The sequence below is a fragment of the Pezoporus flaviventris genome, unplaced genomic scaffold (genome assembly GCF_033815535.1).
Source record: "Pezoporus flaviventris isolate CSIRO_AGI_PZ_B2104156 unplaced genomic scaffold, CSIRO_AGI_Pfla_v1 ptg000055l, whole genome shotgun sequence".
Lineage (NCBI taxonomy): Eukaryota > Metazoa > Chordata > Aves > Psittaciformes > Psittacidae > Pezoporus > Pezoporus flaviventris.
The window spans coordinates 628,785-649,759 of NW_026892603.1; the positions used below are offsets into that span (position 1 = coordinate 628,785).

The window sequence follows — 20,975 nt, forward strand, 5'->3', positions numbered from 1 at the left end:
ATGAATAGAGATATATTCGTTACCAGGCTAAAATGTGGCTTTATTTGAATCCCATCTCTGTTAAGTGAAAAGCCAAAGCTATGGAGACTAAATACAGTTGTCAATAAACAGCAGACTGGCTTTCCCAATGCATTGCATCATTGTAGCCTATAGATGATGAAATAATCAATACACAAATAAGTGGGTATGTGGTTTGCTTGGGATCTTTTGTAATCAGAAAAGCAGCTTTCTAAAAGAAGACATTATCATATTTTACCAATTCTGGAAGAGCTGATAGAAGAGGAACAATTAGAGTAGAAGGAAGGTGTGCTTAGCACAGGACTGTCATCATGAGGCACAAGCTAAGAAGCCCTGCTATTTTGGTTTTGACTAAGGCAGAGAGGTAGGGAGCTGTGAGCAGCTCTCGCTGCTTCCTGTTCTCTGCTTCCAGATTTGGCCAGGAATTATTGCCTATGACTCTCAGCTTGTCAGGAAAGCACCAGGACTAACACCTCATGCTGAATGTTTGTGTACTTTACTGCTGAAGAATATGTAAAAAGATGAAGGCTTTTACACAAGTGTGTCAGTACATAAAAGGGAGATGGAGTTTGTGAAACACAGATGCATACTCTCCCATAGATGAGCTAGTCTAAAATAGAAAACAAGTGATTTAATAAAGAAAATAAATCAGCATGTTGTTAGAAATTAACATTTTGAGGAGTTACAGAAACAGGTCATGAAGGGTTAAAATAAATGGATTATAACAGCAGCCTTCTCTCTTGCCAAGCAGTGGCTGACTTGAAAAGACGTGCCTTCTCTCTACAGTTCTTTGTGTGAAATGGGCCCACCCAACAGACAGTTTATTTGAGCTGTGTTGGACACCTTTTTTGTTTTCAAATTAATTACATTTGGGACCTGTCTGACTTGAATGATAGAAGGGGTCTGAGCAACAACGTTATGATTAGGACAGCTGAAATGAGGTGAGAAATACAGTCTCGAGATAGTACACAGCAATGAGTGCAATTGTTATAAAACTTGTAAGAAGTGCTGGAAAATTTCCAGACTAACGCCTTGGCATGTGCTTTTCTCTGATAAATCCCAGTTAAGGCAGTGGATTCGTTTGTATGTAAAATTATCTTCAAAGAGGATTCTCACTCACACAGAGATGCACACATATGTTTATTGTGATCTTCAAGAACCTGCAAGAAAAAGGGGAATCTTGTTTGAAAAGGACTCAATATTTCAGGATTTCAAATATCCTAATTATCTAGAAATAACCAGGGTCTGATTGTATATAGTAAAATGTCACAACATAGAGGTATCAAGCAAATTCTGTAGGGACATATACTGGGACCAGTGCTAACTGCAACTGATTTATAGGGATATGTGAATTGAACATTAATCAAATTTTTAGACAATAGAAGTGATGAGGGTTTGCAAATGCTGTGGATAATAGGAAAAAAAAAGAATGATCTGAGGAGTCTAACGACATGTGCAAACAACAGTAGGATAAGATTTAATTTAGATAGATGCAAAGTAATTCAGCTAGGGAATGCTAATACTGAGCTGAAGAAATAAATGCATGATGGTAAAGAACAGTACTGTAACAGAGGTCCTTTTGTGATAGTAGATGACAAATTAAAGGCAAGGACAAAGTGTGATGCTGTTTCAAATAAATAATTTGCTATTTGTTTTACACTTGCACAGAAGAAAGGTGTGAGAACTTAGAGCCAAACCAGTAATTAGGTTTCTCCTTCTCTCCCCACTGTCTCACTACATCTCCTTGGTAAGAAGGAAACACATGGAAGAAAAGTTAAAATAAATTAGAAGAATTCAATGAAAGATAGTAACAATATGGAAAAGTAGATTGCAGGTCATGACCACAGAGAGAATTGAAGGAACTGATGATGTGCAATTTATAGAGAAGATGAAAAAGGGGATGAAAATATTTATAATACAACAGAATAGAGGTCAATTATTCTGTATGGTAAAGGATAGCTGAGAGTAACTTGAACATTGAAAAGGGAAAATTACTTTTGACAGCAAAGGGAAAAAAAACCAACTGCCAACAACAGGGTTGATGAGACAGTAGAACATTTGCTAAAAAACTTCTTAAAGACCCCCTCTCCTGGACTGCAGGTGGTCATGAGAGGACATTTAATGAGTTCATTATGTGGAAGAAGATTGTATGTTAGTGCTGAGGGTTGAAATGAGACTCAGTAACCTAGGATACCTGTGCTTTCCATTGATCTCTAATTCTGAGTACAAAAAATGAGAATACAACATTCATATTTTTATTCCACAGCTGTAAAGCCCAAAGAAATCTGAATTCATTCTTCGCTATTGTTATGGGTCTCAATACTTCATCTGTCAGCCGGCTGTCTCTGACCTGGGAGGTAAGATGCATCTTTGTATCTTTTAGACCCTGTCAAAACCACTTCTCACAAAGGTTGTATACTGGTGAAATACCCTTTCTGTCTAATTATTGGGGTTTTTCATGCTGAAATCAAACACAGAGTGAGTGTTAGCAGAGAAACTTCATTGTGACCTGAAACTTCAGATACGCAGTTATTCAAATAAAACTGTCCTTCCAGAGCTTTTAAGTAAGAACAAAGCAAGGAGATCTTACCCTCTGAAAGATGAAATAAAAATCCTAGCATTTTAAGTAGATGTCAGAACAGAAAGTCTCATAAAGGTGGCTACAAAAAAGGAATCATGGAATAATTTAATTTTAAACCTAAACCAACCAACCAACCGACCAAAACCCAGAAAATAGAAATAAACTCTCTTTAATTCTCCTTTATCAGCATTTTTGCAGCTGCTCATCTTGACAGCAAAGTTAGGAAATGGGCCATGAATAAGGAACGTACTGGAGCACAGACATTATCTGCTGAAGAAGCTACTGGTGCCTAGACAGAGCATGGGATATTTAGAGGAGGGTCCCACTGGGATCTGTGCTTATATTGTGTATTTAATTTTTTTCTATCCAAGTAAATTATTGAGTGTTAGTGTCTGCCATCTTGCTATATCTGCTGATGAACTGAAAATTAGGGAAGGAGCAATTAAGTGTGATGGGGTGAAGCCCTATTCCTCCCCCATGTCCCCAACACCACAGGTGGGCAATACTCAAAGAATACTAATCTGTAATACAAAGTGACAGAGAATGGCTGTGATCTCTTGCCTTGGAGATATTCGTGAGCACCAGCAGCTGAAGACAAATGGCATCAGAGACTTAAAAACCTGCTAACCACTGTCCAGGAAAAGCCTTCCCCCTTAGCTGAAATCATGCATATGGAAACATTGCTGTGTAGCTGTGTAAGTCAGTGGCTTTGGCACACAGAGAAACAAGGGCAGTGACTGCTTCTGCAGGGAGGATTTTACAGGGACTTAGATAGGCAAGGAGGAGTGAACTTTAAATAACAGGTGAAGCAAAAATGTTAGAGAAAATACACACCTGAGGACAACAAATGATACAGAAACCCCTTGTCTTTCCTATTTCTAAAATGCCCCTCTGGGGGACATCTGCCTTTGCCTGCTCTTACGGGTTGCCTTCATCCCATTTCTCTGGGCTTTGGTAGGAGAGTGGAAGGTTTTTAGTGTCTCAAAGGCAACTGGTGGCAATGGTGTAGATCTGTCCCGCAGAGAAACATGTAGAACTCTTCTGTGTGATGAGACCTCTGGATATCATGTGCTGCTGGTGGAGCTCTCCCAGAAAGAGTAGAATATATTGCTTGTCAGAACAAGGGGTGCATATGCATATGTATTGTTTAAAATATGTCATGGTTCTGTGTGTAAAATAGTTATGAAGACACATGCATTTAAAAAAAAAAACCAAACCACAACTTTATTGCACTGGAAATTTCAAAAGCAGAAGGTTATTTGCATTAGTAATGTGACTTCTAGGAAGTAGAGCAATGTTTATAAATTAATTATAATTACTTACACTTGTAAATGAAACAACCTAAATTTAAGCAACCATTTAGACAGGAAACTACATTGGCTCTCCACCTGAATTCTTAAACAAGTAGTATTCTCCCAAACTCCCTCTTCTACCTTTTTTTTTTCCCATGATATTATGCAGTGTTTTAATGAGCCTGAGTTTCCCTGATTGAAGATGTTAAAAAGTGCAATTGCAATTCCATGTTCTGTTATTTTAGCATTTTAATTGTACAGCACATCCATTTAATCTTCATTGTTCTAAAACTCTTTTCTCTTAGTTAAGTGTCACTGTGGCTGTCGGAGTCTAAGTACAAACAAGATAGGGGATATCTTTTACTAGACTAACTAGTATGGTTGGAAAAAAATGGGCTTGAAGGGTCCATGCACCCTACCTCAAATCTGAAATAACAGCAGCAAAATTCAAGTTGGAGAAGAACAATTGCTTTGAGTACAATGAGGTGAATCCATTAAAACATCTTAGAAATAAAGGAAGCGGATGCCTGTGGAGTAGAGCAGGTGTTAGCATATAAGGCAAGAAGGTAGTTTGTGTCTGAGCTCTCTTGGAAGGTGCTCTCTGCCCTCCCTGTAGGATTAGGATGAGATATCGAAGATGGATTAATTGTTTGTTAAGGAAATACCTCTCTCTGGCACAAACATGTGCCAGCACTAGCGCTGGTCAGCACTGGGGGTGGTGTATCAAACAGCACCAAGCGTGATGGCTGTTAATTTCTAGAACCCTTGTTTTAAGGAAAGATTGATAACAATAAATAATTTAACCTGGATGTGATCACACTATCTGAATTCTCAGCCTGTGTTACTGCTTCTCTCTTGATACGGATATTAAGGTAAACACAGCAGACGTAGAAGCTAAGGAAGAAAATGAAAACAGCTGCTAACAAGCAGTTTCCAAGAGAGAAGGATGCAGATACCTGAGGTGAGGTTGTAGGGGTAGCCTCACTGGCACTGAACATAACATGGTCTGTAATTAGGGCTCTTGGAACTGAGGAGTGGAGGTTAATTGCCTGTTGGTACTTTCAGCAGGCACTTCAACCACGGCAATCTCATGGCATAAAAATACATCAGCATTTTTCTGCCTAAATCAACTTTCCTTTTTTTCCTCTCTGTTTTCCCCACTTCAGAAAATTCCTGGGAAGTTCAAGAAACTTTTCACTGAGCTTGAAAGTTTGACAGTAAGTACAGTGTTGGGAGCAGAACAGCATTGCTTGCCTTTACCTGTCTTCCTTGTGCCTGATTTATTTGGCAAATCACAGCTCTGATGTGACAAGCTGCAGCTCCAGACAACAGACAGCCTCCAAAGGCCACGCAGCTCTCCAGAGCTCAGAGGTGGTCTCCAAACACACAAAAAGAAAGAAGCTGTATTCCTGACAGCTGGAAGAAGGGCAGAGAGGCGAATATAGTGTTGGTTCCCCAGCCTCAGTTTGGAAGCTGTTCTTTTACTCTGGTGGTTAATCAGCCTTTATCTGAAGCAACATGCTGCGGATCAGGAGAAACGGAGAACAGCTGACGTTGGGAAAAAAAAAAATAAATCAAAATCCAAGGCTAAGGGTCGTTGTCAGCATTATCAAAGCTGAATAAACAAGTGTTTCCTCTGGCTGTCATGACAGTGGGTGCCTGGTGAGATTGCTGCCTGGTGCGGGGAACATGAGACCTAGCCTTCCAATGGCTGTCCATGCTTCTGTACTTAAGAGTCTTTTATAAATTAATGTGTTTTCAAGATTGTGTGTGAGCTTGTATACAAAAATGGTTGTTTATACGGGAAATGGAGATGCCTTTTTGAATTACTTACACAACACCACTGAAACATACTTTCTTTTAAAATCTCTAATATGCTCTACTGATCTGAGATCAGTTTTTTGTTGGGATTTTCTTGTTGTTGTTCGGTGATGTTTGTTGTTGGTTTTGTCTTTTTTCCAAGATAAAATTGATCAGCAATACTTTCAGAGATACATTTTGTGCTAGATAGTAAGCACAAGACATAACAGGAATTTGTGGAACAGGAATCTATTCTACAGCATACTCCCATTTTAGCACTGCTTCATCTAGAGGAATGTAATTGTTTTTGTTCCTTTCACTGTTTATGTTTCCTGTTCAGTTTAGTAAGTCACCTACCTAGTCACTTTATCTACCTCGTTTCCAAAGAAACCTTTTGTATCTAAAACATGTTCAGATCATAAGCCCTTAATGGATTTAGAATTGCTTTTTTTATAGCATATTGATTTTTCTCTCTATTACCCAAATGGTTTTGTAGGACCCTTCTTTGAATCACAAAGCTTACAGAGATGCATTCAAGAAAATGAAATCACCGAAAATCCCCTTCATGCCCTTACTTCTGAAAGGTAATGTTAAAGCTTGGCTGCTCTTATTCGTTGTGGTTAATTAAAATAAGCACAAGGTAATCTTTCCTTCAGGTGGCCTTATGATAACCATGTGGCACATGTAGTGGTATCTACAAGGTAGCACTTGGTCTGGATAATAGACATCTGCCTTTTACTAATACAGGGGGAAGATGGCAATTTTCACACGTTTTCAGTATCTTCCTGTCAGTTGTGGATAGAGCAGTGTGCCATTGCTTTGGCCGCATCCTCTTCAGTGGAGAAGCGAGACCTTGCAACCCCATGGAAGCAGCCTCAGTCATGCTGCTGTTCTGTGATGCTTGCTCTGCCTCGACAGGGTGAACCTACCCTGTGTCTCCCTGAAGGCAGAACCTGTTGTGTCTTTTTGCCCTGAGAGCAAGGGTTTTTATAGTCTTTTATAGGTCTGAAAGAGATAAATAAAATCTTACTAGTATAAAAAATAGTTTTACAAAATTATTAAAACACAGCTATGTGTTTAATGCAGTGAGCTGGGCAGCTAGTTGAATGGCAGGCATTTCAAATATTCTGTTGTCTTGGAATCATGAATTATTAATTGCCTTGTCTTTGAACATGGCAAATCTATTTGATTATTCCTGTATTCCAAAAGTGTTCTCTTTAGGCTGTTTATTCCAGCCTGCTGCTGCTGCTATGAGTTTTAAATGTTTGAAGACAGTTCTCCAGATCAGTCAGTGACAGCTCAGGAGCCATCAGGCACTTCCCCTCTTTGCACATTTCAAAGGAGTTTGCATTAATTCAGATGGATACAATTATCAAGGCTTAAAAATCAATATTTTTTAAGTGCTGTCTTGCCTGCAAACAAAAGGCAGCAAACATAAACAAGTAACTTGTAGCAATGTTGTTTGCACAACAGTACAATGTGATGTATAAAAACATGCACATAAGCAGCATTTAAGTCTCTTAAAATATATTGGAAATAACAAGGAGACTTTGCAAATTAATACAGTAATTTTCTTCAGTACTGTCCTGGGTTCAGCAGTAGCAGTCATTTTTATTCCTTCTTAGTAGCTGGTGCAGCACTGTGTTTTTCTCAACCCGTGGGAGTGACATTCTTTCAGTTCTCCTCCTGGTCCCTCCGGAAGCAGAGTGGGGAGGAAGGGCGAGAGTGAGCGAACGGCTGCATGGGTCTGAGTTACTGACTGCACTTAAACCACAACAGTTCTTTTTGTCACCCAATGTGGGGCACGAAGGGTTGAGATAAGAACAGTTTAGTATAAGTTTAGTAAGGTATAACACAAACCACTACTGCTACCACCAATAATAATAATGATAAGGGAAAGAACAAGGGAAGAGAATACAACCGTTCACTACCTGCTGATACCCAGCTCAATCGATACCTCGCCCGACCCAGCAGTGCACTAGCCCTTCAGGGTAACTCTCAGTACCATCCTGGGCATGACATGCTGTGGTATGGAATACCTCTTTGGTTAGTTTGGCTCAGGTGTCCTGTCTCTGCTTCCTCCTGGCTTCCCCTCCTCCCTGGCAGAGCATGAGGCTCACAAAGTCCTTGGTCAGAGTAAACATTTGCGCAGTAACTAAAAACATCAGTGTTACCAGCGCTGTTCCCAGGCCGAAAGTCAAAAACCACAGCACTGCACCAGCTACTAAGAAGGGGAAAAAATGACTGCTACTGCTGAACCCAGTACAAGTACAGTGATCCATAAGGAGATACTGCCAAGATTGGTAGTTCCCAAAGTATCACATAGTACCTAGGACTTTATTCCATGTCGAGCATATTTGTATTATTTCCAAGACCAATAAAATAAGCATGGGTAGCAGAGAAATTATTATTAACTCAACAAATTACTGCATTTCAGCACAAGACAAACAAAAGTAGCTTCAAGAAAAAACTTAAAATCATGAGTAGCCTTTCTTTGATTATGAAAAATAACTTCAGAGTGTTCTTTTAAAGTTAATTAAATTTAAATGCAGAGCTCTCTCACAGCTTTGGAAAATCAGGCAGATTTTTCAAATTTGTAATAAAGGTACTGTGATGTACTCTTATAACCAAGCTCAGATGCAATTTTCTGCTCCACTGAATTTATCTAGACTGTCAGTTGTGGCTGCAAAGCAAATTTCTGTTCCTTCCACCCTCAGAGATATACACGTTGCTGTTACTGACTTAAAAAGCTCTGCGGAAATTTCTGCTTCTGGTGTAAGTTTTTTCTTAGAAGAGATGGACAGTTTTTAACTGCAGTGATACAGAGGCAAGTAATGCCTGTGTCCTGAATCTGTGTCCTTTCTCTGTCCCTTTCCCTGGCTGCCTCAAAGCAGCCCAGCAGAGTTGTTGTAGAGGGCCTCACTTCCTCCTTTTGTCCTGCTTAGTGCTTGCCCCACTTGGAGCTGGACTTGGGGTGCCCATGCTGGCATCCTGCCTGCCTGAGGCTGACCCCAGCCTGTCTGCCCTGGGGGCACAGGAACTCTCCATCACCTTTCACAGAGCTCTGCCTTATGAGTGCAAGCCCCTGGTTTCCACCAGCATATGAAGCCATTAACATTTCCATTCTGAGGAGTTACAAAATGCCCCTCAGACCCAGAGTGAGTCTTTGAAACAAAAGGAAATAAAGGCAGTTTGGCTGTTATGGGGGAGGATGAAGGTGGTTGGGGGGTTACAGAGCAAACCCCAGCATCAGCTGCAGGGGTGCTCTAAAGTCCCATGAAACTAGGAGGACCAAGTGGGTATCAGAGCGAGTCCTAGAGATGAGGGTGGCACCTCTGATAAGAAGGAGATGTTTCCTATTTACTCTGTGCCATTTGCCTGCTGGCAGACACAGCTGTGACTTTTAAGAAGCAATGGTATTAGAGTACTGTCGCATTACAGTAGTGCTCTCTCCTCCTGGAACTCCTGGAGACTTGCACATCCAGGAGAGAGCTGATAGGGACATGGGAGGCAATGCTCATAGTATGGAGTAGTACTTGAGTATTGATACTCCTAGTATCCAAGTATTTTCAGTAACCAGGAGGATGCATTACTGAAGTCAAAGCAGCTTCAGTCCCCATGGGGAGTCTATCCATGTCCCTGGTACTTCATGTCCAAGATAGGTCTCACTTTGTGTTTTAAGTGGAGAAAATGACCTCAAGCTACTGTTTTAATTATAATCTTAATTTAGCAACATTTGTTTTGTTTTGCCTGTTATTCCTTCCCCTCCCTGCCCTCCCCAGTTCATTACACTGTGTTCATTTCCCTTCCAGGAGCCAAACATAAACCTTTTCCTCTCACTGACCTTTTTGTTGCCTTTGCAAAATCTCTCCTACAACACTATGTAAAAGCGTTTCTTCCCCAGCTATAAAGCTTATTTCAAAGCTTTGAACTTCAGTTCAGTGGCTTGTGTTTAACCTCCCCAGCTGGCCGCTGCTGTAGCCCTTTGTCTCTGGGGAGGACTTCAGAATCACTGTGTCCCAGAGAGAGACATGAAGGGGTGTCAGAGTCTTCTCCAGCATCTGGTAGCTATGCCCCCATGGAGCTCTGGGCTCAGGGACTGTCCAGTCCCAGCTGGGGCTATACGTACATAGTGTTGTTATCTGATAATCTCTTCATGTCATCATTATACCAGGCTTTTGTTCCATTGTTATAAGACATTGTGTCAGTCCTTAACGGGATACTTTCCTTTTTTTTTCTTTTTTTTTTGTTGCTGTTTTTTAATTTTATTTCTTTGTATTAAACAACAAAGCCATGAAAAGTGATTCTTTCTCCCCCCTTTTTTTTTTTTCCAGATGTAACATTCATCCATGAAGGAAATAAAACTTTTCTGGATAACCTCGTTAACTTTGAGAAGCTGGTAAGAAAATTTTGTCTTTCCTGTTTTTCAAAGAGATTCATGTTCCTTTTTCCTTTTCCCTTCCTTATCTTGTAAGACTAAAAAGGCTTTCTTCTGGATGAATCAGGGATACAAAAGGACAATCAGGATATAACAGCCAGCACTATCTCCCTGCCCTTTTCCTCTGCTCTTCTCACTTCTCACTCCTTCCTCCCCTACTTTTGTGTGAATGGCTAAGCCAGTAATGGCCAGCACCACTGCCACACACTCCAACCGTTTATTTTCCCAGTGTTATCTACTCCTTTTCACCACCTCATAGACTATTTCTCCTCAGTTGAGCTCTCCTGCTTTAGCTTTCTCTGAATTGGGTTTCCCTTTTTTTCTCCTTCAAGGCACTGAAGAAAAGGTTTTTCTAGTTTAATCACTTGCTACTGGTACGATAATTCCAGGGATCTTAAATGAAAATAAAATTATTGATCTGGGTTAGTTGATGAAGAAAATAATGCCTAAAATATGAATTAAGCTGACTGTAAATACCATTATACTAACTTTATGTAGAAGGGCACTTACTGACATTGTATCTTTAACCACATTTCCTCTAGACATCAGGTGACACCTACTCTGGCATATTACAGATAGAGGTTTGATTTCTCTGGCTTTCATATTTCATTTCTTTGTTGATAACATTTTCATAGCACTGAAATCCACAGTTTGCATATCTGAACAGTAGAGAAGTGGAGAAATTTTGAAATTTTTTTTTTTTGTTGGCCTGGAGTATTTGAACAAGAAATGATCTTCCCAATTGCTCTATATGTGCCACGGGACTGTTAGTCCAGATGGCTATGCCTCATGAATCGTTCCCAACTATTGAACGTACAAACATGGGCTTATTCACAAGTCAGATGTTGAACTTGTTTTCACATCCTGTCATACTGTATGTTGTCTTTCAATTTGCAAATAGATGTAGACTTTGATTTTTGAACCCGAGCTTCTTTTTTTGTGTTTTCTATTTTATTTCTGTACCTTTTCTTGTTGTAGTTACCAAGAACAAGCATTTGCATTTAATGAAAGGTTTTCTGGTCCCAAGTCCATTAACTGTTTGACCTTTAGGTGTCTGCATAAAACGCATTAGCATATTATTCTTCATTGCCTCTTTGAAGTACGTCCAATTAACATGTAAATTAAACTAGCTGTTAATACACAGTAATTGTTACTAAAATCCCCCCACTGGCCCATATATTTATTTAGTGAATACATAGGATCTGATTCTTGTTGCACTCTTAGTCAGACCTTGTTTGTTTGTTTGGTTGTTGTTTAATCATTTGTGTGTTTAATGTATGCTGGGCTTGCTGGCTAAGATTCCTCATCCTTTCTGTCACCACTGTGTCTCCAGAGGCAGTGGCAGCTTTCCTAATTGACTTCAGTGAGCCAGGATTTCACCTTTTCCATGCAAATAGATAATGGGCATTTTAAATGGCAAAGGGGAGAGTCTGAGGTGATGGTGCTGGGATTAGGGTTGTTCAGATTGACATATTATTAGTCAGATCAGACCCTCAGGAACATGCTGTCTCATATAGCCCTGAATACGTATGAATGCAGGCAATAGTGCAAGCTTAGGAAGTAGGGGTTTAGGAGAGATTTAAATATGAGTGTAGTGGAAACTCAGGCAGTACATGTATTAAGCTGGCTCATCTGGATGCTAAGGCATTTAGTCAATGAGCATGAACTTACTAACAAGATGCATCACACATGGTCATGTATACATCAGTTTATGTTTCTTTTTCTCATTATAAGGGCTTTGCAGCAAGGAAGAATGTCTTCCTTGGTGTTCTGTACTGGGTGCTGTGCACTTTCTGGCCTCTGTTGAGAAAAGTTAGGATTGATATTGGCTCCTGCTTGGTTTGAATCAAGCCACTGACACTCACCTGCAAATTCCTGTTGCAGAAAAAGAGGAAAAGAATTATTCTACCATAGCAGGTTACTGCTTAGGGGCAGAAACTTACTGTCATAAATGCATATAATTTCTACTTACAAATTTCAAAGCAAAGATGGTTTTTTGTGTCTCTATTTGGATCAGTATTTGGAAATATTTAATTTCTCATTAAACATCTCACCCAAAGGACACTTTTTTAGTCCAAACCATTGTTTTTTCCAGCTGTATCAGCTGGTTTAATACAAGATATTCTCTCTCCCTACAATTCCTGCCTTTTTTTTTTTTTTTTATGGTTTTAGACCATCATGGCCTCAACAGTCCTACGTGACTAACTTGATTTGAAATTACATGGTTGCATTGAAGAGAAAGTTAATTCAAAATATAAAGAAGGGAATTTGCAAAGAGAAGAAAGTGAAACAATCTTTTGTCTTAGGAATATTGCCTAGTTTTAACTAAAGTTTAAGGAATTGCAATGGTTTATTTAACTCCATGTTGGGTAAACTCTAGTCTAGATAGTGTTAGATCAATATACAGTACCATACCCACTTCCTCAACTAAATCTGAAGGAATAAATGAAAATATGGTATTATACTGTTGCATCTCAAGGTATTTCCAGTATATTTACTGAGCTGATTCACTGAAATGTGGCTCCTTCAGGCTTTTTCTCCAGTCAGCCATCACCCATATCCTAGCAATGACATGTCTTAGCCACACTCCAGCAAACTTGAATACAGGTCAATGGGCATTAGTGGCTTAGATAACACCTTCTTACCTAGGACCTTCAGCTCTAAGGACTGTGTATATGCAGCTGAAGGTTCTCAACCACCATCCCTCAAATATCTGGGCAACTCCCAAGCCTGAGTTTTTACTCTCCTCAGTTAAAGGGGTGCTAATGACCGTAGGTAGCTGGTAGGCTGAAAGGCCACAAAAAATGTGTGTTACTCATCACACTAAAGGTATGCAAGCACCTGCTCAAACAGTCAGAAAGTAACATTTGTTTTGCAGTTGGAATTGGCTGATTTTCTGTATTACAGTTGGATCCCAGAGAGTTGAAAACACACAGAGAGAAATGCCTGATTAGGCTACTAAAGCCAGGGGATTTGGGGTTCTGCTTTAGGAGAGTGTTACACAAAGAGATTCTTCCATTGTCAGAGCATCACCTTCAGGTGATGTATCCCCACACTTACTACAATGGAGAAACAGCAAAGAATGACTGTGTGCAATACTGGGATCTCTCTTACTTCTAAAAGCCAAATGCAAAGCATAGCAGCTTAAAAACATCATAGCAGCAGCTCTGGTGGAAGTTTAGCTCTCCTAATACTCACAGCATTGATCGTGAAATCTAGATCTCATTAGAACTTTATTATAATCACTGCAAGGACATCAGCACAAAAGATTGCACGAAGTCATGGCAAGTGATGCACAGTGGGTAACAAGAAAAATTATTTTGATTCACTGATTAAAGTAATATGAAGTTTCTGGTAAACGTGATAAATTTTTCTGTGGAGGAGCCTTCTAAGCCACTTCCAGGGTGTTGAGAGAGCTGTTTTGTGTCATTCTGGTCTTAAGCATCCTCTGCTCAAGATATTTAATCCTTTCCTCCTCTGATTATTTTTGAAAAGAGCATCAGCTGTTTACGTGATCTATTAAATCATTCCTGCTAACTGCAAATTGCTTAAATTACTAGATTTAGTGAAGAGTTGCCACAGAAAACAGTCAAATAAAGAAAAAGTAATGCCTCATGAACTTCTGTGAGCGACATCTAGTGAAAATTAGCACACTGCACTGATTTATAGTGAGCAGTTCCAGTTCTCATAAGTTTAAGACCTGAGCCTAAACAAGAAACCAAACTTAAACCTTTTATTTCCCTTGCTTAATCTAGGTGAACATTCAGTATCTGTGTTAGCACCAGCTTTTTTTAACATAGTATACATACAGAATAGTCTTATGTGGTACATGCCTGTAGATGTGTCAGGGTACTTCCTCTGCAGTATTTAGGCTATGGGCTGGGGAATTTTTTGTGTTGGTTATCATACTGCAGAAAACTGCCTAGCTGGTACTGGTGCCTGATTGTGCAAGGCATTATACAAGTATGCTGCTGTAGGCTTTCAGTTTAATAAAAGTGACAAGAACAAAAATAGGCAATTGTTTGTTTGTCAGTTTTTCATAACCACTTTCTATGGGCTCTTAGGGAGTTGTTCTTATATAATCTGTAAGGATTATATAAGTAAGGACCTTCTAAACTAACCCTGTTGGATCATATATTATCGCTAAGACAAAGAGCAAAGTCTCTTTCCTGCTGTCTTCATTTTCTACCTCACTACTGGGTTGTTGTTTTTTTTTTTGCTGTACAGTGTAGGCAAGGAGATTTTTTTCCAGGTTTTTCTAGTGACAAAATCCATGTCAGATTTTTGCACTGATGTTTTATATCTTGTCTTTGCAGCACATGATTGCAGATACTGTTCGGTCATTGAGACATTGCAGAAACAACCAGCTTGGTGAGTAGGCAAAATTTGCTACTTAGTTTGCCTTTGTACAGCCTTGAGGTTTTGTATTTTTCTTCTCTGCTTCCTTTCCACTTGCTCAGATTTACTACAGCAGGAAAATGTGGTCAACAATTATTTAAAAAGTTGGCAAGAGGGGGCATCATTGTTGGAAGGTCCTCAGTTGGATGGAGTTTTACTTTACAAAATATTTGTTGAAACAGCTTCAAAATTCTTTACAAATTATTTTCCTGCAAGAATTATGACCTTTTCAAAATACCATGTTAAGATCTGTGACAGTTGCTCTTAATCACGAAGGTCTGTGGTTTATGCTTTGTTTTTTACTTTTCCAATCATAACTGAGTTACCTCAGTGCCCTGCTACTCTGTTTTGGTAATGGATTCATAGCTGTCTTGGCTTCCAGTAGCTAAAAGATGGTATTTGTCACCACAGCTTTTCACTTGGCTTTCCACCAAGAGCAATTGTTTGCTTAGTTTGGGTTCTCAAGGACATTTCACAAAATGGTAGAAGTCTTGAAGATACCAAGATCTTGTGGGTTTCATCAAAGTAGCTGACTAGGTAGAAAAGAGGGAGTCATGTTAGTACCTCTGCTAATAGAGCTCTGCTTCCTTTAGACACTGGAGGATCTACATTTTTAGGAATGGCCACAAGTGCATCAGCTGCACAAAAGAATCCTTCTTTTCTGTGTTTCCACCTGTTAAGCCACTAGAGAATCCAGTTCTAAGGTACCATGCCAGAAGACCCCAGCCCACTTTGTTCTGCTGCTTACAGAAGAGAAACCTTGTTTTTCTCCTTCTCAGCATTTCTTATTCTCTGCAGAGAGGTTAAACACAGGAAAGGGGCAAACACAGCACTGCTTTATTAAGTGGTTAGTTTTTGAGCTAAACCCACTAAACATGTCATTTATTGAGGCCACTAAAACTTCTTTTCCAAAGAGAAGTTCAGAACTGTGCTGTAACCTTGGGGGGAAATAAAAAGGGTTTGAATTGCTTCTTTTTTTTTTAACTGAATTTTCAGCAGCTCTCAACATAGACTCCCACAAAAAGAATAATGATAGTAATACTTTTGTATGTAAATTTATGCACCTTGGAGAATGACAGGCACTGTTAAGAGCTTTGCTGAACATTTGTTCAGAATTACCATATGTCTGTACAGTCTGTTTTTCAAAGGCTGCTCAGTATTATGGTTCTTGTGTTATTTTGAGATACATATGTATAAGAGAGGGAAAGGGAGAAGGACATACCTTTTGTTTTTATTCTGTGAAACAAGGTAGTGAAGGAAATAGTGACTAATTCAAACAATGCCTCTGTAAATTAGAATGTCTCTTATTTGGTGTTATAAAATGTAGCATTGGTTCCTTTTAATGATGTGAATTTTATTTTTTGCAGCTTCTCTGCAAATCCTTCATCCCATTTTTGCCTTTTTTTTTTCCCCAAGTGGTTTTGTAAGTGTTGCAGCATAAATCTAAGGTTAATACCTGAGATTTATCATATAATCTGATAGTTTGAAGTACCTGGTTGTTGTTTTACTTTACCAGAGACTTGATTTATTGTAAAGCTGGCATTTAAAAAGCAGCTTATACAGACATCCCTGTAGGCACTTTTTTTTCTGAAATTCATTTAGGCATGAAATGAATTCACTGAATATTTATTGAGACTTTATGGACAGTTGCCTTTTCTAGTGGGCTAATTTTGCCCTCAGGAATGTGAATCTTTCTACTGAATCAATTTCTAGATTGGTCTAAGAACAACAAATGTCTCACTGTAGGAAAGAATTCAAACAAAACTAAGCAAGGAATATTATTATTGTTTATGGACTGTATCATGTGTATTAAGCTTAAGAAACTGGTTTGGTCCTGAGCAAGAATGAAATGCCTTTTTAACAGAAATAACACTTTCATACCCTAAATCCTGAAAACAAATAATAGCGTTTCCAAAAACAGGCAAAGCAGCCTGAGAAAATAATGTAATTCAAGCTTTTGTTATTTCAGGTGTTAACGAGAAATACAAATGTTTTTCAGTACATTCAGCACAGCTGCTGGGATTCTATTCCCTCAAAACAAAAAGGTCATCTCTGTATCCCAACACAAATTCATCATGTCCTGTTCTCTCCTACATTTCTCAAGTTAGATAGCTGCTCAGAAATAACTCTTAAAAATAGCTGCCCAGGAGCCCCATTAGCAGCTGCACATAGAACTGACTGCATTGTCATCCCACATTACCCATGCAGCATCGTACAGCTCTCGTCAGAAACAAAACGGATGGTCAGTTTCTGGAAAGCTTCTTGTGTAGCTGGAGAGTGTGGAGAAAATGATGATAATATATAAAAGGAGAGGGAGGGAGTGTAGGAGTTAAGGTGATTGGTTTGGGAAATTTTGAGGGGTTTTCTTCTTTAATTTAGGATAATATTTAAAATTGCTTGAGGACATGGCCTAGGATGGAGCTCTCCAACCTTCACTTGTTTGTCAGCAGTCAGCAATGTGTGGGAAACATTGCTTTGTCTCCCTGTCTTGATGGGTCTGGTGGCCATGGTTTTAGCTTTTCCTTTTGCACTTCTGCTGGTCACCAGCCATGCTGGAGGGTTTCACAGCTGGCAAGTTCCCACAAGACAGTGTCAGGCATAAAGCTTATAACAGAAAACATCTGCTGTCCCAGCCACCATTCAATTTGTCTGTTACACAGCTAATTCCTCTTTCTGTGTAAACTCCCATGAAATGACAGCATGACTGTTATTGTTACATGATGTTGTAACATCGTCTCTGTTACTATATCAGAAATCACAAGTGGAATAGATCAAAAGGCAGGGGCCTGTCAGAGCAGCTTTGAACAGTTTTCGTATCTGTCTGCTCTATTGTCACCTTTCAGCTGCTCTGAAGGAAGTTATCCAGGGCCTGCTGTCTTGTGTACTTGTGCTAAGGTTGTTTAAAAGTTACAGGCTGGGCCACCCACTCCTGCTGAATGTCCTGTCGTGCTGCTAGAGCAGCACAAAGAAAACTTTCAACCACCCTTACAGGAGATGGGAGGATTAAATCTTCCACTTGGGAAGAGTCAGCTTCTTGCAGTCCACTTGTCCCTCCTTTGTGCACACTGGCTGGCCAGCATTGCTGCTTTCATTCTTTCTTCTCTCCTTCTCTGTATCCAGCTGTTTCCTCACAAATTGCACTTAAAACAGCAGGTACCTTGGATTACTGGCTGTCCTTCTTGTGACTGTCCAGCACCTGACAGGTTGGCATGCCAGGGATTTTGTAATGCACAGGACAGAGAAGTGGGCAAGGCATGGCTTTCTGATCCTTTCTCCTGTCTTGCAGGCAATGAAGTTCCTTCAAAAGAGCATCACGAGCTGAAGCCATACGTCCATCACCTGCATGTCATTGATAACCAGCAAGCTCTGTTTGATCTTTCTCACAGGATAGAGCCGAGAGCGTGAGCGTACATGGCTTCATATAACCTTGTAACTCCAGCACTTTGAATTAAGTGAATGTTTATGCCAAGCATGTTGCTTCCCTATATAAGAACAGTTTACTGAGTTTTATCAGTAGCTCACACAACATGCACAGGAAAATCAGGCAAGAGCCAGCAAAGGAGCTGCTCACAGAGTTGCAGGGTGAGATTGGTGCCATCCCTGCTGGACACTAGCACCCCAGGGAGGAGAGCAGCATCCTTTGAGCTCAGAAGCTTGGTTTCTGTGAAAATATTGTTTGGTCCAGTGTAGCTTTCAATGCAAATCCTGACAGTATCAGAATGAAAGGAATGGTCGTGTCGCAGCAGCAAAACATTTCAGCCAGCAACATGCCACAAGGGGATTGATTGTCAGTTCACCACAGTATGTACTTCACTAATTCAAGGCTGCCAAAGTATTGTTGCCAGAAATACTGGGCAATCCATGCAGCTCCCCAGAGTCCATTGGAGCATCTTCTTTAAGACAAGTGCTGACAACCAAGAATGAGAATATAAAAAGACAGCACACCAGATGAAACTCAAGAGTGCATTGTGAAGGTCAGCAATAAACAACAGTTCACACTGTTATGGCCCATTAAGAATCTGCTTTATAAAACACACTGAAAGAGCCAATCCACTTTTGCTGCAATTTATGGACACAATTGTTTGTACACTGAAAACATGTTATTTTCTTCCTTTTCAGTTATCTGAGATTTAGCACCAGCTCCTGCAGTTAATGTTTTGTAAATTATGATAGTGGGAGCTTTGTTTTCTGCTTGGATTACAGCCTTCTTGGTGTCTACTCAAAGGCAATGCCTAGATCCACCTACATTCCTAATTCACCTCCTGGAAATACTACTTCAGCGGGTAAAGCTTCACCTAACTTGCACATGCTTCTAGTATTTAAACAACTAAAGGGTACACCTTACAGGGTACCAGTGTAATTACCTGCATACACACTGGGCTCTCAGTTCAGAGTCCTTTTATTGCTTTTGTCCCTCTCACACCCCTCCCCATGCCAATTCTTCTATAGCTAAAAGTACTACTTCTGGGCATGTCCTGAGGCAGCATTTCTGAAGTCTTGTCTACAGCTGACCTACATCTAAGCACCACCATCACCGATCACGGTAGTTCTGGTTTTGAGCGCTAAGCTGCCCTGAAATAATCTAGTGAATACCACAGGCAATGTGTTACGCAGTCTGGCATGCATTTGTATACTGACTTACGGCAACAGTCCCTTTGCAGAGCAGGGAGAATACATTGCACAGCTTGCCCATCTCTATTGTATGTTTTCCACATGAGGAAGACTTTCAAGAAAATGCTCCTTTACTGAAATGTGGGAATACTGAAGCAGCATGCTCTTCATAATTGTGTTATCTCTGGTTTAAAGGGATTAAAAAAGAAACAGCTTTAACAAGTAGTCTCTGGGAATCTGTAGAATGCATTTGGTTTTCCCATCTGTGAAATACTGTATAAATCTGTTGTAAAGGAAACAGATGTTTCAGAAGTGTATTTGCTTGTACTTTGTTATTATCAAATACTATATGTTTTTTTTTTAGGAAAAAAAATATCTTTTTACCCAGTAAAAAGAAAAAAATAAACTCTTGCTGGCCATGGAGTAAAAATTTCCTATGTTTTTCTGTAGATGTGACTGCACATATTGTAAATAACTCTTTTGTGCAAACAGACCAAAACTGTTCAGATGAGTATACTAGCTGTGGTGGGCTCCTTTTTGCAGTGTAAGAACACAAACCAGATGCAATTTGCTGCTTGTGTTATTTCAGTTCTGGCTACAGCACTTGAGGAACTCCCACCCTAGCTGCATTACCTGGATGGTTTGCTTGTTTTTGAGCTCCCCCTTGTGAAATCCTTTTTTTTTTTTTTTTACTGCGGCATTATTTTTTCGAGCCTGTATGTAGACCGACCAGCCTGCATGCTTCAGCTCATGTGGTGTAACACTGTAGTCCACAAGTTGTTCTTCATCTAGCTGAAGATGTCCCTGCTCATTGCAGGGGGGTTGGACTAGATGAATTTTGAGATCATCCTTCCAACCTGAACTACCCTATGACTCTACGATTCCCTTGAAATCCGTAGGAGAGGTAGCATAGGAAGGGCATGCAGGGTGAGAAAGTGGGGCTGTTTCTTAGTTCATGCATTTGGCTTTGTCATAGTTTTGGTAGTGCCATTGATAAACCAGCAGCAATGGCGGAGAAGAATGAAAGACAGGAAAGTGAAAGAAGGGGAAAAAAAGAATGAAAAATGTAAGAAGAAAAATTACTTTGTGCTCTGGCTTTGATTTGAAAATATGCTAGAGGCCCCTTGAAGGCTCCTCATTGCCAGTTTGGATTAAGTGGTTTAAGTAATGGTATGGTAATGGTTTAAGTAACTGGATGGGTAGTTGTTCCAGTAGTCTTTGAACCAACTGAGGTACTGGCTATCTGCATTGCTGCAACTTTTATACTAAATCAGGTGTTGTCAGCCCCTTGCAGCTGGCATAAAACCAGTTTGAAGGCACATAGCTAGCATTAAGCTCGCTATATGTGTTGTGGCTACTTAGACTACTGTTTAAAACTTCAGAAACTAGTTTTTGTAGGGTCCTGTATAACTCCAGTATTAATTTCTGGTCTGAGGGGCTAACGTGGGTGCATCAGTTTCACATGGAAAATATGGACCTCATAATTGTTACTATAAAGGAAAGGCAAATAGCCCGAATCTGTAGCTATGTCTAATAGAAAAAAAAAGAAAAAAGCCCGTTGTTTAACAGGTGAAGAGTTGCAGAGCTGAGCTGCAGACTGACAAGCAGTTTGAAGATGTAGTTGGGAGGAAGACCAAAAGTAAGCCCTGTGAAAGGGAAGGAGGGCATTATACAGCCTCTGCCAGGGTCCAGCACTGGTGATATTGCGTGATTTTTTTTCAAACCTTCAATAGTGCAATCAGCTCACATAGGATAAAATCCATTAATCTTGTAAGTTCAGTTTATTGCAGTCACACCTGTGGTTAAACACTCTGCATATTTTATTTAGTAGCTAGGA

General features: G+C 39.9%; 1 protein-coding gene across 4 annotated transcripts in view; it reads left to right on the forward strand.

Annotated features, from left to right (window-relative positions):
• Positions 1 to 19,571, forward strand: part of RAPGEF5 (Rap guanine nucleotide exchange factor 5) — a 141,056-nt gene extending 121,485 nt beyond the window's left edge. For 3 of the 4 annotated variants that reach the window (XM_061469192.1, XM_061469193.1, XM_061469195.1), the window contains 6 exons: positions 2,285 to 2,375; positions 5,058 to 5,108; positions 6,188 to 6,275; positions 10,026 to 10,090; positions 14,446 to 14,500; positions 17,814 to 19,571. In XM_061469192.1, the coding sequence (XP_061325176.1) occupies positions 2,285 to 2,375; positions 5,058 to 5,108; positions 6,188 to 6,275; positions 10,026 to 10,090; positions 14,446 to 14,500; positions 17,814 to 17,932 (469 nt within the window). In that variant the 3' untranslated portion in view covers positions 17,933 to 19,571. Of the gene's footprint in view, positions 1 to 2,284; positions 2,376 to 5,057; positions 5,109 to 6,187; positions 6,276 to 10,025; positions 10,091 to 14,445; positions 14,501 to 15,894; positions 15,976 to 17,813 lie in introns of all 4 variants that reach the window. The other variant, XM_061469194.1, reaches the window with a different exon arrangement.
• The last annotated feature ends 1,404 nt before the right edge of the window (positions 19,572 to 20,975 follow it).